The following is a 16,993-nucleotide window of genomic DNA, read 5'->3' on the forward strand; positions in this document are numbered from 1 at the left end:
GTTTTGTCTCTCCTTGTGCAAATGGAGAGAAGCAGGGCATGTCAGATTGACGTGGCACTTCTTGTCATTCAACACAAGTTTTCGGCTTAATCCCCCTTCTGAATCCACTTCTTGACTTCAGTGTCCGTGGGTTTTATTTCTGCGGTCTTCATATTTCTAAATGTCTGTTTTCAGTAAACAGAAGTAGTGTAAGAAGTGGATACAGAAGAAATGCAGCTTTTTGTTCTGTGTGTGTCAGTGTCTGTGTGTGTGTGCTTGCTTATACAGTTCCTGTGTTAAGTGCTTAAAAATCACCCCAATACCCACGCACATCAGTATAGGAACGCTTTACAAAGCCCTGTGTAATCTTCCTTTTTGGTGGGTCCTTAGTTTCATCTGCAGGGGATTACTGTACGGCTTTTTTGGGAATCCGCAAAAGAGGAGGGATGTACAAAATGGCGGAAAAAGGAAAACAAATTGTATTGTAATCTCTCGAGAGAAAAGGACGCTTGAGTGAGGGAGTCCCCTGGACCCTCCATCTTTTTTTCCCTTCCTGAAAATCCCATAATCCTTCATGTTTGATGTCTCAAAGCTAATGGCGTTTATTAGGACGGCCCAAAAGGCGCTTTGTCCCGGCATGGTTGCCGTTGAGGTTTTGAATGACATTGCGGAGAGAGAGCGGGTAACTTTAGCTTAATCTGGGCTTATCCGGCCCCGACGCACACACAGGTGTGTGGCCCTTAAGCCCAGGGGAGGCAGGCCTTCTTCTGCAACCCACAACCAAAGATCAATCCAGCTCCTTAGGCCAGAGACATCCAGAGGAACATACACACCGCACCTTTAACCCAAGAGGCTTTATCCTCCTCATGGATTGAAGTGCTCATTATCACATTTTAATTAAATTACAGCCAGTGCTCTTTCTCGATATCTCTCTCTTTCTTTTATAAAGAAGACCCGGACCGAACTTAAACTTGCATGAATCAGTTTTTGTCTTGTGAGTGTTTTCAGGCCTATAGCCTTCCTTTAAGCTTCTTCATCATGACATTGCAGTGGACGATGACTTTTACCCTCTTTACATAAGGCTCCTTAAAGAAACGTCTTTGGCTGAGTTTGTCCGTTACATTACACCACGCATTGTATTTGAGCTTTTTGATACTTCATTTGCTGTATGTGGTAAATTGGTCACAGCTATAACCATTTCAGCACTAATTGTATAATTTAAGATATCATATGTGTTGTCACACATTTTAAACTATTTGTGGCATTGGAGAACAGCAACACATCAAACTTGGATGACGTTGCTGCTATGCACACTGTGTCTGTTTGGAAAATGTAGGCCTGTAACATACATCAACGTGTGGCAGAGGAGTGCTGACGCTCTTATTGGATTTGGAAGCCACTCCTTCAATAAAAATAATGGATTTCCCATAATTCAATAGCAGATATAAAGGCCACCGGCCCAGTGATCCATAAACACTACGATGATGAGGTCATCTTCTCCAGAGGCCGCCATATGCTATATAAGCTTACGTGTGGAGAGTATTAACTAATTAAATACAGCAATGAAATAATAGTAGAATATATTTACAATTCAAATGTGTTTTCAATAATGAACGATATACATTATTTAAGGGCGATAGGACATGGAAAGCATTGTAATCAATGTGCACTGTGTACAATTTGAAGAGAATAATCCTAAATATGTACTCTCAAAAATATGTATTTATGTAAATCTTACCCACCAAAGCATTAAGGTGACTTTATTTTAGGTCATACATTTTCTGTCAAGGATGTAACCTTCAGGGGTCGACTTTCAAACCCCTCCCATGCACATAGTGAAGGGGTGGGATCCAAACAAAGAGGAACAATAATATCTCTCATACCAAAGAAATATTCTGCATTTTCTCTTGAAACTCCTTTCCCAGGTTTAGGGTTCCTCATCTGCCTTTAGCACTGGTATTGAGTTTGAATCCCATATGGTCCAATATCAGGTGTATTGACAAATTAACTACAATTGAACATCCTCTTTCGTGGTTTCATTTTCCTCAAGGGCGACCTGTCCACTTAGCCACTGTATACTCCATATCAGTGCCTTACTTAGATAGAAGACAGACTTTGAATGATTATCCATTGAGAATAATGTCTAAATAATCCAGGACTAGACTCAATCTGGCTCTGCATATGATACTTGTTCTATTGGATCTCTCATTTGTCTCCCTAGCCCCCAAGTAATTTTCCCTCACTGCCCCATCTCAGTAAATGATGAGTCGTCACTGGACAGGACGATAGCTGGACCGCCTCCATTCATGACATTCTCTCTTGACATTTTGTCACCTCTAACATAATGATTTGGGTGACCAACAGGGGGCATTAGCCAGCAGCTTTAAAATGGATGCTTTGATATCCCTAAACTGTTGATGTAAGCCTCTCATATCAGTGACAGAGGGAGATGAGCAGCATTCGCTGCTATTTATGAATTACATTTTGGTCAATTACCTTTCTCCTCCCCATCCTATTATTAATGTGCACTAGTATCTTATTGCTGATGTCGGTGTGTGTGTGTGTGTGTGTGTGTGTGTGTGTGTGTGTGTGTGTGTGTGTGTGTGTGTGTGTGTGTGTGTGTGTGTGCAGGGCTATAGCGTGTGTATGTGCATACGTGTATGTGCATTTTTATGTGCGTAGCTACATGTTTTCGTTTTAGGAAGCCAGAGCGTAGTAGACGTTTGTATGGCATAACAAGATTACACTGCAGAATCCTAGCTCCCAGGGAAAGAGCGCCACATCACCCTCAGCCCTTTTCTCTCGCCGTCTGTCTCTCTTTCACCAGGCATAGACGCGCTGATCTCAGATACAACCATCCTCTAATCCAAGCCTTGATAAGGCTTCAAAGCAACATGTCATTAATAGCGTGTTTGACATTATCCGTGCAAATACACTGGTTTGAACATACACTGTATGACCCCTCATTATGAGGACGCATATGTTCTCATAAGCCACATTATTCCAGTGAAGTGTTAGCTCTTTAGACTAAGCATGCCTGCAGGGCAATACTCAGTGTTTATTACTGTTAAATGAATGTGATGATATTTTCAAGGAGTTAGAATGTCAGTGCCTTAATCAGAAATAACACATTGCAGTGACGTTAACCCAGGTTTCTGCAATATTCAAAACGACCATAGAAAAAGTGCTCTCTACATTGACTCTGAACAAACTGCAATAAAGCACATACAGGACAGTATTCAATTCAATCAACTTTATGGGCAATCTTTGCTGGCAGGCATAGTAGGCATGTAGTCTAATATCCTATGGTCAAACTGCAACGGTACTCCATAAAAAGAGTACTGTATGTTCGGTATGGTCCAGGATGTTTAGGCGGCCAGCACAAAGAACTTCTGTCAGCCTCTGTCAGCCCCTCCCTCTAGAGTGGGCTCTGGGCCCTCTGTGTATCAAACAGGCCCAGTGAGGGGGTCGCCCCTGCCATGTGCTTCTCATGTGCCATGGTAATTGTGGCCCATTGTCATCAACCGGACTCCTGCGCCTTTCCCTTTTGATGTGACTACACTAATTTCTCCCCCCCCATCTCTCTCTCCATCCATGTATGGCCTCAGTGTTTCTCTGAGCAGCCTTTGATAGTGGCGCAATAGCTTTAATTGTTTTGTACTTTTCTGCGGCCGCTCCTCGTAGGTGGGCTCAATAAACTATACGGACACCAAAGCCTAGACCCCCATGCAATGTCAGGACCCCCTGCTCTGAGAAAATGAGTAATTAGCGGACCGTTGTTTAAAGTGACGGATGGCGACCCTATCTCGATTCTCGTCACTTTTTTGAAGATATTGGACGTCCGCGACTTGTCGGCGGTCGTCGCAGCTGGAAATCAAAGTAGGAGCTTTTTCACATGCTGCTGGTCCCAGTAGCGCCTTTGATTTCGTAAATTGTCTCATTAAAGATGAGGCTGGAATCACCGTGGAGACCTGGCCCGAGTGGGAATTTGCCCTCGGTGCTGAAGGGCTGTTAGCACATCGGAGCGGCAGATTCCCAAGGCTTTTGGCCTGGGCAATTAGGCCTGGGAGTCAGGGATGCAAAGGCATGCGCAAGAGAAGGGAGGGAGGGGAGAGTCCAGGTGAGCCTCCTCCTCGTGATCACTGGCATGTTAGAATTAGTTTAATTGGGGCTCCGTTTGATTTTCACCGACGACAACCCTCCCCCCACACACACTCAGATGCACTCACACAGACAGACGCACCCAACTCCACCCCCTAACTTAATGGCAGAATGGTGACTTGTCAAAGTTGACAGCGACCTCGATGTCAGAGGGAGGGGAATGGGGAGAGGGGGTAGTGAAAAACCCTTTGAAGTGTGGCACCCACTCACTTTTGGCCCTGCCTACTTTTAGAGCGCGGCATTTTCTTGTCTTTTTCTGGAAGAAACGTTTGAAAACAAATTGACACCTGGCCTTTGGGTCTTCTACTCCTCTGAGACCACGAGGCATTTTGCTAATGTCACCTGCTGCAGATGACTTCAATGGGATTATCGCATTCTCTTCTTGAGGACGTGGTTTGACATGTGTGGTTACCTGAACTTTTTTCCCCAGGTCGTCAAGACTTTACATGAACTTTTTAACTCTCTTCCAATGATGTGTTCATCCTGAGGTGTCTGCTTGCTTGGTATTATCGCCAGCCCTTCAATAGTCCTAATTGGGACGGTTGGTTGTCATAAGGTAATGATAAAAAGGAGAGAGAGAGAGAGAAACCCCAACTCATTTCCATCAACTCATTTCCATCGGTGTGTCATGCTTTCTGGAAATTCACATTTAAACAGGCCAATTAGGGCCGGTAGACCTCCCCGGTCATCACACAACGGTCGGGCCTCGGCACAAACAAACACACCAAGGACCCTATTATCCTCCTTCCCTCTCAAAGGCAGTCAAGCAATTTCTCTCCTTAAGTAGTGCATTTTAAGAAGCTGTACTATCTAATATTCTGTCGCTCTCTCCCACTCTCACCCACTCTTGTCTTTCTCAGCGTTCTAGAGGCAGGTTTCGGCTTTGTGCCCTTCCTCCCTCCTTCCTCCCCCACCCTCCCTCCTCCTTCTCTCTGTTGAGGAATCTGGCCTAAATGAAAGCACATAGTTTGTGCGGGGGACTCATCGGGGCCTGGGCATCAGGGTGTTTCGTGCCGCCCCGTCAGTTGATGTTCCTGAATTGGTTTGAAGGGAGATCAAAGGGATCCCTCCAAATGGAGAGCCTGCTGTCGGAGAGAGAGACTGCTCCCTCGACCGAACCGGGGCTCTGCTGATCAAGCCGTCACATGCGCCTCCCTTTTCCCTCAGCCCTGGCAGGGAGCACACTGCAGAAACTACGGGGACAAACATGGGAACGCTTTTTGTTTTACACTTTGACCTCTCCTGGTGTGTTGACGTGACGTCTGTTTTTCTTTTTCTTCACCCAGTTAATTTCTCCCCACATTGTGTCTCTTTGCGTTATTTTGGGGGTTGTTGCCAAAGCTCATTTGGCACATTGTTGACTGTTCTATTGCATAGAGCTCCGTTTATTTTCGTAATCATGTTTCTCAGGTCTCTATATTGAGGGACTCAGTCTTCCCTCGTGTGACATTACAAATTACATTCCCTCTGTAAAACAGTTTGTTCCTCATGAAAAGTGTGCGTCATGAATGCACAACCACCCCCCACCATTTGCCTCCATGTTGTCTACCCCCAGCCCGAGCCCCAGCCCCCCTGTAACCCCTCCAGCCTCATCCCACACCACCATCACCACCCCCACCACCGTCTCGCTGCCGTATCATCGGCACACACGCCGCATCATAATTAGGCCGTGTACCGAGTTCCCCGATAACATGTACAGTTTATTTTCCGTCTTAATTCCTTATCAGATGCATTGATCGCGCCGCGTGTGCATTGATCTGGGGCCACTGTCTGGAGAGCAGCGATAAGCGGCGGCTTGTCTCCCTCTCCCCGTGCCTCACCCTCGGTGTTCACCGTGCCCCCGCGGGCCGGAGGGGGGAGCGGCGGCCCGGGATTAGCACCTTATTAGCTTCACAGGAGGCTTCGCATTTTTTAAAGCTGACACCTCGACAGCCGCGCTGAGGCTACTTTACCAATGGGAAACATGCACACCGGCTTGACTCCATGACAATACACGCTTCAAAAGGCTCAGAGGAATGAGAGGTTGGATATTTTTCATAGCCTGTTTTTTTTTCTCTTTAAAGATGTGCCATATATTTACATAGTGACACTTCAGTGTGGGCACAAACCTTTAGCACTACTGTCATTCTACCTGTTCTTAACCGCAAGCAAAACATGTAGTAGCAATTCAAATTCTAAATGCCTTAGATATAACCATTTGCACTTATTTTTGTTGTTGCAGGATTGTCGATGGCACAGTCACACACAGCGACAAGAAGACTGCTCGGGTAAGTGTCATTTCAGGCCTACTGTCCATAAAGCGCTTGTTTGCAATAAGCTTTACTCTTGTTTGCCATTAGTCTTAGACCCGGTGAGAACAGGTGATGTGTATGTTTGTGTTGAAAGGAAGTGGTGATAAGTGGGAATTAATGCACAAGCACTCCCACACTATCTGTCACACACACACACACACCCTCTATTCTCTATCACACACACACACACATGCACCAACACAAATGCACAATCACTCCTATCTGATCAGCGAAAGATGAACTAGTGTCATTCAGGCCCCCACAAGACAGAGGGGTTTGTTGACGGTTGGGTTTTCTCTCTCTTTATGCGTTGTAACCTGCCCTTCGTTAAGCCCGAGCTAGGCCTTAAAATGCATCCGTCGCTCCCCGAGGGGAGGGTTGCACCACCAGTGCCTCTGGGCTAATGGCCATGAGCGGCCAGCCCATTAGGCCCCTGTTATTGGGACTCCCTCATTAGCATCTGGGCCCATTGTGTGGCCAAACAATGGCAACAAACAAAACATTAACATGGAAATGGGCGAAATGTACCTAATTAGTTTTCTGTGCTTGTATTGTTAAGCGCTAAAAAGATAGAGCTAAATTGCTTTGGATTTCAACGAGGTTCCAAAGCCCCCCTCCTCCGCTGTGGTTTCTGGAAAGTCACAGAGAAAGAGAATGGTGTGTTTCAATCCCCACTGGCTATTGTAAGGACAATGTAGCAACATGTCATAAAAGGAAAATTAAGTACATTTAAAGATGCACTATGCAGAAATCGGTCCGCCATTTCCTGGTTGCAAAAATTCTAATAGTTCGCCTAATTTCAGTTTATGTGACTTAACAAGCAAGTATAGTGTAGAGAATCATTGTACCATCTAAAAAAATATTGTATTTTCAGCTGCTTGAAGCTGGTGTACAAAACCGAAAGTAAGCATAAACAAAACTTAAGAATGGGAAGCATAGAAATAGTGCACATAGAACAGATATACCGCTTCTTAGACTTGCTTTCAGTGAGAATGACAGATCTATAACCCACATTTCTATGTGAATTTGGTTGAGTCGCCCAATAAGTTACATATTGCAGCTTTAAATGTCCGATAAGTGTTAGGCCTATATTTATGTGAAAATATTTCTTATACATAGTATTTGCATGGCTATTAATCACATCACATCTAAATGTTAGGTCTTACTGGCAAGATTAACAGAAGGACTGTCTTACCAATATAATATAATGCTCCTGTGTATTATGTTCCTAAAGTTTTGTTTTTAGTGTGCATTCATTTGTCTGTGCTTTATACAATTGTCTTTGTCATTGTCTTTGTTCATGTGAAGTTCTTGGGATGTTTGACGAAGAGAACTTTCTGTCAGCAGTTGCTATTTTGTGGAACACCTTAATAAGAGTATGGTAAGTCAAGAGTGCCTCTCTCAACAGCAGTCCTTGTGCTGAATGAACAACCTTTTGGTTTGTGGAATGAATGACCTCCTTCCTCCCAAACGCACCCTGGGCATGTTTATTGAATTTCTTGTCGGCCATCTTTGTTTACCTCATTAAGGCAAAGTGGGAATTCCTCGACTTACACAGAAAGGGATTAACGACACTTCGCCCGTGACCAAACCAAACCTGTGGTACAGAAGAACGACCAATCTTCATAACCATGACCAGCCCTGGTTAACATTCAGCTTGGAGACTTGGCCTGTTTCCCCAATCATGTTTTATTTTTACCATCTCGCTCTTGTTTTCCATTTTCGTGATTAGTGTTGTTCTGACTGGCACTGTCCGTGATAATATTCCCTCAGTACAACAAAAAAACGTGGCTGTAATGAGAGAGAGCAGAGAAAATGATTTCTCATGAGCTCTATTTTTGACGTTGTCTCCGTCCTCCTTCCCATTGAAGTAGAGACGCATTGACTGACAGTGTCAGCTTGTTAATTAGTCGTTATTGGTTGTCCTCAACGAGCTCTTTGACTAGGGGAGCCCTCACCAGTGACCTCGGTAACCCCTGCCCATTCTACGTCAGACTCCAACATGGTGGATGCTCATCATTAACCGCTCATCAATCACCGTTAACACACTGCTCTGCCAAGCTGCCTGCCACTACACAGCCGGCATCCACACTCTGCTCTTTTTGTTAGCGCAGTCTGCTCCATGGGCCAGTTTTTTTGACCAGTTTATATTATTGGATTGTGCCAGTTTTGGACCAGTTTATGCTCTTGTATTGGGCCAGTTTTGGACCAGTTTATACTCTTGGATTGGGTCAGTTTTGGACCAGTTTATGCTCTTGTATTGGGCCAGTTTTGGACCAGTTTATACTCTTGGATTGGGTCAGTTTTGGACCAGTTTATGCTCTTGGATTGGGCCAGATTTGGACCAGTTTATACTCTTGGATTGGGTCCGTTTTGGACCACCAACTACTACAGTCCTATGGAACTGGATGACATCTGCAGTTACCATAGATGCCAAAAGTATTTTCGGATTCTGACTTTCTGGACACACCTAAGGTACGTCTAAAAAAGGGTAGAACTTTATTTTAGTTTTACTATCCTTTTAAGTGTCTTGGATTGGACCAATTAGGACTTGGCTTTCCTGTTATCATCACCTACTAGCCACCTGGATTATTCTATTGATTGTTCTGGAACTTTTCGCATCACTTCCTGCGGATCCAGCAGACCCAGCTGATGATGTCTTTAACTCTCCCTCCCATCATCCTAGAATCCTGGACCCTTGTGACCAGTCAACCCCCTTTTCACCCAATCAACAGATGATCCTATCAGTAACATCTGCATGGTCTTCATGGTCCCCTCTGAATGATATTCAATACCTCCAATTGAAGACTGCGCATTTCATTACAAGAGGCACCCCTGAGTGATATGATTCACGCCTGTTCCTGTGTAGACACTGGACATGCTTAACCCCCACAGATTGCTCCACTACTCTGTGGTGTTTGCATCATTAGGCCTCCAGAGGGCTTGGGGTTTAAACAAATGCCATTTGTTTGAGTGGCCTCTGACACCCGAGCACTTGAGCCAGAGGTTTATCTCCTATGCCGATGAGCAACTGACTGCCAGGGAAGGTTGCAGTGTATATTATGGTTTTAGATTAAAGAGCAGTAAAGCCCAGGAACACGGCCTAATCCCGCTCCTCGGTGCAGCTCATGGAGCAGTCGTGTTGACCGTGACCTTTTTGGAAAGGGAGGATTTGGTTGAAGATGCCCCCAAGATTGTGTGTGTGGGGGTATGGAGTCAGGACAGGCCGCCGGTTAATTGATTGAAAATGTAGAATATTTTTTAGCTGTCAAATCCCTGCAGGCTCAAGATCGAAGTCACTCGCTCCTCGCTCTCTCTCTCTCTCTCTCTCTGTCTCTCTCTGTCTCTCTCTTTGTGCTCTAAATAAGGACAAATTGAGAATTAATTGCCAGCTGTTTTTTGTTGCTGTTTATTGTCACATGTTGATGGAGTTATATTTATATCTACTGTAGTTCTCTGTTCCCTGAGATACACAGCCCAATTCTATGCAAGGTCTTAGGGCCTTGAATGTTTCTTTGTGGGGTTTTAGGGCTAAAGGAGGAGGATAAACAGCTTTCCCGTCCCCAGGAGGAATGGGTATCCCCATGCCCCTGGAGGCAAGAGAATGGGGCTTGGGGAGAACCCCCCTCCGCCCTCCATTGGTGATTGTTCCTATGCTAAGGGCCAGGGCTGTTGTTATGTTGTAGGTTGCAGTAGGGCCTGATAACTGCCTGTGTCACACAGCAGCTCGCCTCATTAGTCACGCACCCTAGCCCCAACGTGATTTACTATCAAAACACATTGGTGTGTGTGTGTCTGTGTCTGTGTCTGTGTGAGTTATTAATGTTCATCCTTAAAACGAAAACAATTGCAGCTGCTTTAAGGTGGTTTATTGTGTTTAAAAAAACATAGTAGAACAATTGGAATTGATTCAGTTCAACTACCGAATTTACATGACAGTGTTCAATTTCGTCAAGATACACTGCATCATTTCAAATCATTACAGCCAATGCTATGCCAGATCCTAGGAGCCACCCTTAGTATCTCCTTGGGGAGCTACAGCAAGGTTAGGGAATTTCCCTACCTGCCCCAGTGCTGTTGGCACAGGGTTAATAGGTGTTCAACCCTCCCATTATCCAGGAGCGTTTGTGAATTACCAGCCGAGTGATGTTTACCATTGATATCATATATATGCTAATTTCACCACTTAATTAGTGGGGAGGGGCCGGCAGGCGGGGCAGCAGGAGGAGTGAGGGAGGGGGCGATCATGTGTAAAATTGATTTGTGAGGGGTGATATTTGATAGACCGCAGGGGAGTGGAGGCTCTTTGGAGAGAGAGCAGGCAGGGGGTGCTGCCATGGGGAGTGGGCTCGGAACAGAGACTCCTCATGAAATAAAGTCCGACTTTTATTTAGGTTTTTCCTCTATCCATGACAATTCAGGTGTAGTTATGCTAAAACAAACGTGTGTATCATAGTTAAACATATTTATCTGCCTGCATGAATATGATATAAAAAAGATGAAGGTATGAGGTTTTTGATTCAGGGCTAATTGAGCGATTGAATATCCTACTTTACATAATTAAGTAGGTTTTTGCACAATTGCCCTTTAAGGTTATTGTGGCTGCTTTTGTTGTCCTCCATATTAAATAGTAATTGGTAATAGTTCAATTTCCTAATCGTTGGTTGGGGAATTCCCTCTCTAACTACCGTTAATTACAGTAGTGCCCTAACGATGCTCACCAGAGAGCTCCGAGCAGCCAGCATATTTAATTAAATTGTTAGTCTTTAATCAGGGGTTACAGGAAAATAACACTGGGAAATAATACTATTAGAGGAATTAATAATTGTGATAACAAAACAATGGTTGAATTTGCTAAATGCCAGATTTGGGGGTTGTATTTTTTACTACTGAACACACACACACACACACACACACACACACACACACACACACACAGCAAACCTTTTGTTCTATATGCATTCAAAATAAAAATACTTTATTTTACACAAGCCCTCAACTTTAAAGTTTCCTAAATGACCTCAGGTTTTACTTTCTATCCTTATTTATTTAAATTGTGTTTTTTTTTGCATTAATTCTCACAATTTAAACTGTGAATATTATGTAAAATAACAACTACATGAGACAAAAATACATATATTGAGCACAAATATGTTTTGCTTTGATAAGTTGAAAATGCACTTCTTGTGCCACCTGGCGCGCTCATTGTCAAGTCCCTGGTTTTAGCCAAAGGTTTAAGCCGCCGTACGTGAGACGCATGGTTAAATGTCTGCTGGCTCTGAAACAAACAGCCCGCACCTCGCTTTAAGTATATTATCAGCCAAGTTCCTTTAGGAACGTATTGCTAAAGAAGCTTACCATTTAATTAATGTAAGTTCGGCACAGATTACACCCAGGCCAGTCTTGTAAGCGTAGGCTAGTCTTATTGACCTCCTATGCAAGAGCTTAAAGACACAAGAATGGCATTTTTACAAACTTTAATGGGATAACTAGTATAATCTATCCGAAGTAAGGGAGGAATAAAGTCTTTTAAACATAATACCCTTCCAAGTTGTGAGTGGGAGAGGGTCTCTGATGTGAAGTGCTGGGCTGACATTGCTACTTGTTTATTTGGGTATTAACTAGATACTTGACATATTTTTGCCTGCCTGGGATTTTCAGTTGATTTGTTTTGTAATAACTTATCCTTATCACTGTTTTTCTTAATAATGCTGACATTTTTGGGGAGCTTTTTTGGAGTTCTTTTTTTTGATGTTTAAAAGCTCCCCAACAGGCAAAGGTGGAGATGAAATTACAGAATATTTATAGATGCCCATTTTGTCTAATGATTTTATCATGTATTGTTAGGAGATACCAATAAATGTGAATTTCTTAAAATTAGAAGGAAAAAATTATACATACAGACAACATAAGAGATAAACATATAGATGTGTTAATATAACTGTAGAAGTTTGAAGAAGTATGTTTTATATTTATCCTTGTAACATTTGCATGTTTTATATTCACTGGAATGACATTTAGTAAGATCAATAGGGTTTGTTATTTTTGGTATTACTTTAACTTTGCCGCACAAACTCCACGAACGCCACCATTTCACACGCAATGCAATACACAAATTATATGACCTAGAACGAAAGCCGTTTTATTCGTTTATTTGCAAATTCTCCACCCCCCCCACCCCATTTTACCACAGATGTTGCTGTGATTTTTTTCTCTCTCTTCTTTTTTTAGTTTCGGTGTCACCCTTTTCAAACATTCTTTAACAGTGGGATAAAGGGATGGGGGGATAGAGAAGATTAGGCAACGGGATCCTCAAGGCATTGTCTGAAAATCTGCAGATAAAAAGCATTGGTTTGATGGGGGGGGAGCTGGAGGGGGTGGGACTGGGAGGGATTCGTAGCGTACGGGGGCAGGTGGTGGTGGCGGGTATTTTGGGGGTGCTTAGAAGCGATAGAGCCAACTGAGGAAAATGATATAGATATTTTTATATAGCAAGCCAACCAACCCTTATCATTAGGACCTTGCATTGCCTGTGACGCTTTCTTCATCTGCTGAATATTGATGTCAGCAATAAGCTGGTGAAATTTGGCATGGCTACAGCGCATTGCCAAAAATAGGACAGTGATTGGAGCTCATTGTATTATCCGCTTAATGGAAATATTATGACAGGATTCTTCTCCTTTTAATCTTGCAGCATCTTCTTCAGAATTGACCGTATTGTCATAGATAGGAATTTCATAGTAGGGTTTTCAATGTGTATCAAATGTGTTTGGCAAAGGATCGCTGTTAACAACAATCCAGAGCATTTTGTTCATGCCTCTCCAAAAAAAGAAAAGAAAAAGTAGGCTAACATTTCCCCCCATAGCATTGATGTGCTTGATGACCAATCCATGTGTATTGACGAACCCATTAGCACCCTCATTTTAATCAATTGAAAGGTGATACTGTTAGCCTATTCTTGATAGTCCATTAATTTAATCCATATTAGTTTCCTCAATGTTTTTTGGGGAAGGATTACACATTCTGCCCCATTTAAACTAGAAGAAGCCAAAGCATAGGTTATCATTAGGTGGGGGAGGACAGGGTAACTTTGCCTAATTGATCATCATTTAGTTTACAAATTATGTCCTGACAGTGTAATTGAATTTGATTTATGTGGTCCATCAAGAGAGCCATTGACATGTAAACTGATCAAGACGCTCATATCAGTTAATGGTCAATGACTGGGAGCCTGCTAATGATGCCCCTTCATTGACTTGCTAAACTAGCCATTCCATTCCTTAAGTAGTTGTTATTTCCTTTAGCCTAGAGTGTATTTTGGCTGAGAGACATCCACACGCCAGGAATTGTAATGCAATTGACGAGCAACATTGGAATTAATAGGAAATGCAATTTGATTGTTTTCTTGTAAACATAATCACATTTTTGTTTTGCAATTTTACAACCACACAAATGTCATCGAATGAGTAAGGCTATTCTTGGTGAGCAGGCCTAATGTTAAACTATCTATTATTGGTGAGCAGGCCTAATGTTAAACTATATTTATTACTTCAGTTTAACAGTTAACATTCAAGTTATTTATTTTAGGTGTTGCGCCCCCCCCATTAGATATGTATAGAACCAGGTTCTTGCCTTTCGAGCTAGGCTTGCCTTTCAACAACAAGCAGCTAATACCAGTTAAACCAGCACATTAGATAAGAGATAAGGTAATAGGAAAGGAAATTACCCTCTTGTATTTTGGCAAGAGCTTTTGCCTTCCCCTAGCTATCTTAAAAAATTCAAGGAGATGGAAGAGGAAAAAAACTCCCTGTTGGAATTCTTCCTCCAGATGCTTTGTCGTAGACTAATGGTGTTAGCGCAGCCATTAGCCCGGCAGATTAATTCATTAAGCTAATGTGAGGCTAACCCTGTCGGCCCTGCTGAAACGCGTGCAATATGACACTGCTCAAATTTGTTCTAACACATGCCCTGGGGAGCCAAACAGCCCGGTGCTAATGGGGGAGGCGGAGCCAATTATGCAAATTAAATTGGTACTGTCAACAGACTGTAGTAGAACTGACTGACTAGCTATCTCTTCTTTCCACCTCTCTGCTTGCGTTCCCTCTCTCTCTCTCTCGCTCTCTTGCTCTTTTCCTTAATGTCCTTTCATCTCTGTTTTCTCGCTCCTCTTTTCATGTCTTCTTCTTCCTCCTCTCGTTCACTTCTCTCTTCCTCCTCTCGTTCACTTCTCTCTTCCTCCTCTCGTTCACTTCTCTCTTCCTCTTCTCCTCATTTCTCTCTTTCTCTTTTTCTCTGTCTGTGCATCTGGAGTGTGATGGGTAGTGTATAGCCTACGCTAGGAGAGCGATAAGGTCTGTTTGTGTGGCTGTGGGGATGGGTGGTCTGAGTCTTATTTACCTGCAGGTGAAGAGGCTTTTCATTCAGGTCTCTGCAGGCCTATCTTTACATTGTGTTCCCTGCCGTTCTGTCAACACTCATCTGGAGCACTGTTGAGTCAATAGTCTGCAGTCTCACACCAAGGGCCCTACACAACATATGGCCACAGTCACCAATACGCTCTCCCATGGACCCTCTTACAAGCAACGGCCAGATGAGCATCAGTAGAACCACCTTTCTGAGGAATATGTGTGAGCCAAGCTCAAATTTGTTGTAGTAGTAGAATTGCTGTTAATACGTAATTGTTTGCTAGATATTGACAAAAGTAGTGTATAGTCATTGGCCAGTAGTGATCAGAGGCTAATAGACAGTGTTGCATTAAGTATACTTAATCACTATTGGTATCAATCTAGCCAAAGTTTCCAAACTTCTGCTGCATCTGGTTGGCTGAGGCAGAGGGAGGCCTGATCTGGTGGCTGGCCGGGCCTAGATATGTCATGCAGGTGCTGCTCCTTCCCCCCCGGAGCCCAACATTCTTCCATAGCCATGTGTGCCGGGGCAAACCACGCATACGAGGAGCGCCGTCCCACCGCTGACTAATCAGTGCCCCGGCAACATGCATTGTTGCTCTATGCAAATCGATTCACATTGGAATAGGGGGCTAGGGGGGAGAGGATCCCGAGCTCAGGCAACAGAGTTGGATAGAAAACTGAGGCCAGCCAATAAATGAAAGTTTGCCTTAAATCCGTGGGATAATAGAGGCAGGGTTGGGGCCGAGCTTCGAAGCCGAGATAAACAGAGGGATTACTCCTCGGTTTTGCATCACTCGCTCTCCTCTGGGTGGCCCTTAACCGTCAAGAAAGCAGAGGGGGAGAGAGGGAGAAAGAAAGAAGAAGAAGAAAAAACGTTTAACGCATGGACATTCACACAGCACATGGGGGAAAGGAGTGAGCCTAATTCCATCAAAGACGGAGAAATTAGCAATTAATTTATTCGAGTCTCCTCCCTTCCCCCAACCCTCCCTCTATTTTAGGCCCAATTGTTGGTCAGTTCTGCAACATCTGGTCCAGAGCAGTCCGTGTAGCTGACGACTGATGGCCTCTCCACTAAAGTAGCAGGCAGAGAAAATCGCCCCTTTTTCATTCATTTCTTTCCCCCTCTGAGATTAGTTAGGAACGAGGAAAGTAATCATTAAAAATGTTGCTCTTTTTCCAGGCCATGCATAACCACAGGCGGCGACTTTATTTGCAATTGTAATTTAAAGAATAATTAAAATAAGTTAAATGATTCTGTAAATGTAGAACAACTTGAGTCTTTGTGCTCAAGGGTGCATGAACCTCCCTCCTATGGCTGGTTGCTCTGATAATCTCGGTAATGAAAGGATGTTGCTCGACACTAATGACAATTTTTAAGTGTTTTGGGATTTGCCTCATCCCTCCGTCCTCCATGCACTTTCTCTCTGATGGCGGTGGTGGCATGTGTTTTGTAATGGTGTTCAGGGGCCAGCAGTTCTAATGCTGGGAATCCTATTTAATTGATTTGCTGTAAACATTGATGAAACATTATTGTAATAATAATTTATTCATTTTTGCATTTAAAGGCCCACAAATTGGTAACTTCTGAGAACATAGATTGTGTATTACAGATTGGTAACTTCTGAGAACATACATTGTGTATTACAGATTGGGAACTTCTGAGAACATACATTGTGTATTACAGATTGGGAACTTCTGAGAACATAGATTGTGTATTACAGATTGGTAACTTCTGAGAACATAGATTGTGTATTACAGATATAGATAGAAAATGGGATGGACCCTGTATTGATGCATGTCATGTCTGGTGACTTTAAAGCCTTTTTATTGTCACCTGGAGCTAATGCTGCTCAATCAAATGCAGAGTGTCAAGGGGAGAGGAGATGGAGATGGCCTGCATAACGATAGCGTTTTTTTAAATTCAGTGTTTGAGATATGGGCTTTTGAGCAGCAGCAGCAGCAGCAGATTATGACTCCCTCCAGCTCTTGTGGAAATTAGCTGTTGACATTCTTCGGGGTTCATTGTCCAAGATAGCTGGGCCAACCACCAGGATTTAGTAGATAAACCCTTCCACTGAGACCATTATCCATTTCACATTTCACCACAACTGGAAAAGGTTAACAAAATGATGCTTGGCAATGTACCCCTCT

The 16,993-nt window shown here is 43.4% G+C and overlaps 1 protein-coding gene across 1 annotated transcript in view; it reads left to right on the top strand.

Annotated features, from left to right (window-relative positions):
- The first annotated feature begins 6,017 nt into the window (after positions 1 to 6,017).
- Positions 6,018 to 16,993, top strand: part of LOC121533175 (homeobox protein OTX1 B) — a 39,150-nt gene continuing 28,174 nt past the window's right edge. The window contains exons 1-2 of the mRNA XM_041838976.2: positions 6,018 to 6,162; positions 6,362 to 6,407. Coding sequence (XP_041694910.1) covers positions 6,156 to 6,162; positions 6,362 to 6,407 — 53 coding nt within the window. The 5' untranslated portion in view covers positions 6,018 to 6,155. The remainder of the gene's footprint in view (positions 6,163 to 6,361; positions 6,408 to 16,993) is intronic.

Source organism: Coregonus clupeaformis, chromosome 20, assembly GCF_020615455.1.
Source record: "Coregonus clupeaformis isolate EN_2021a chromosome 20, ASM2061545v1, whole genome shotgun sequence".
Taxonomy (NCBI): Eukaryota; Metazoa; Chordata; class Actinopteri; order Salmoniformes; family Salmonidae; genus Coregonus; species Coregonus clupeaformis.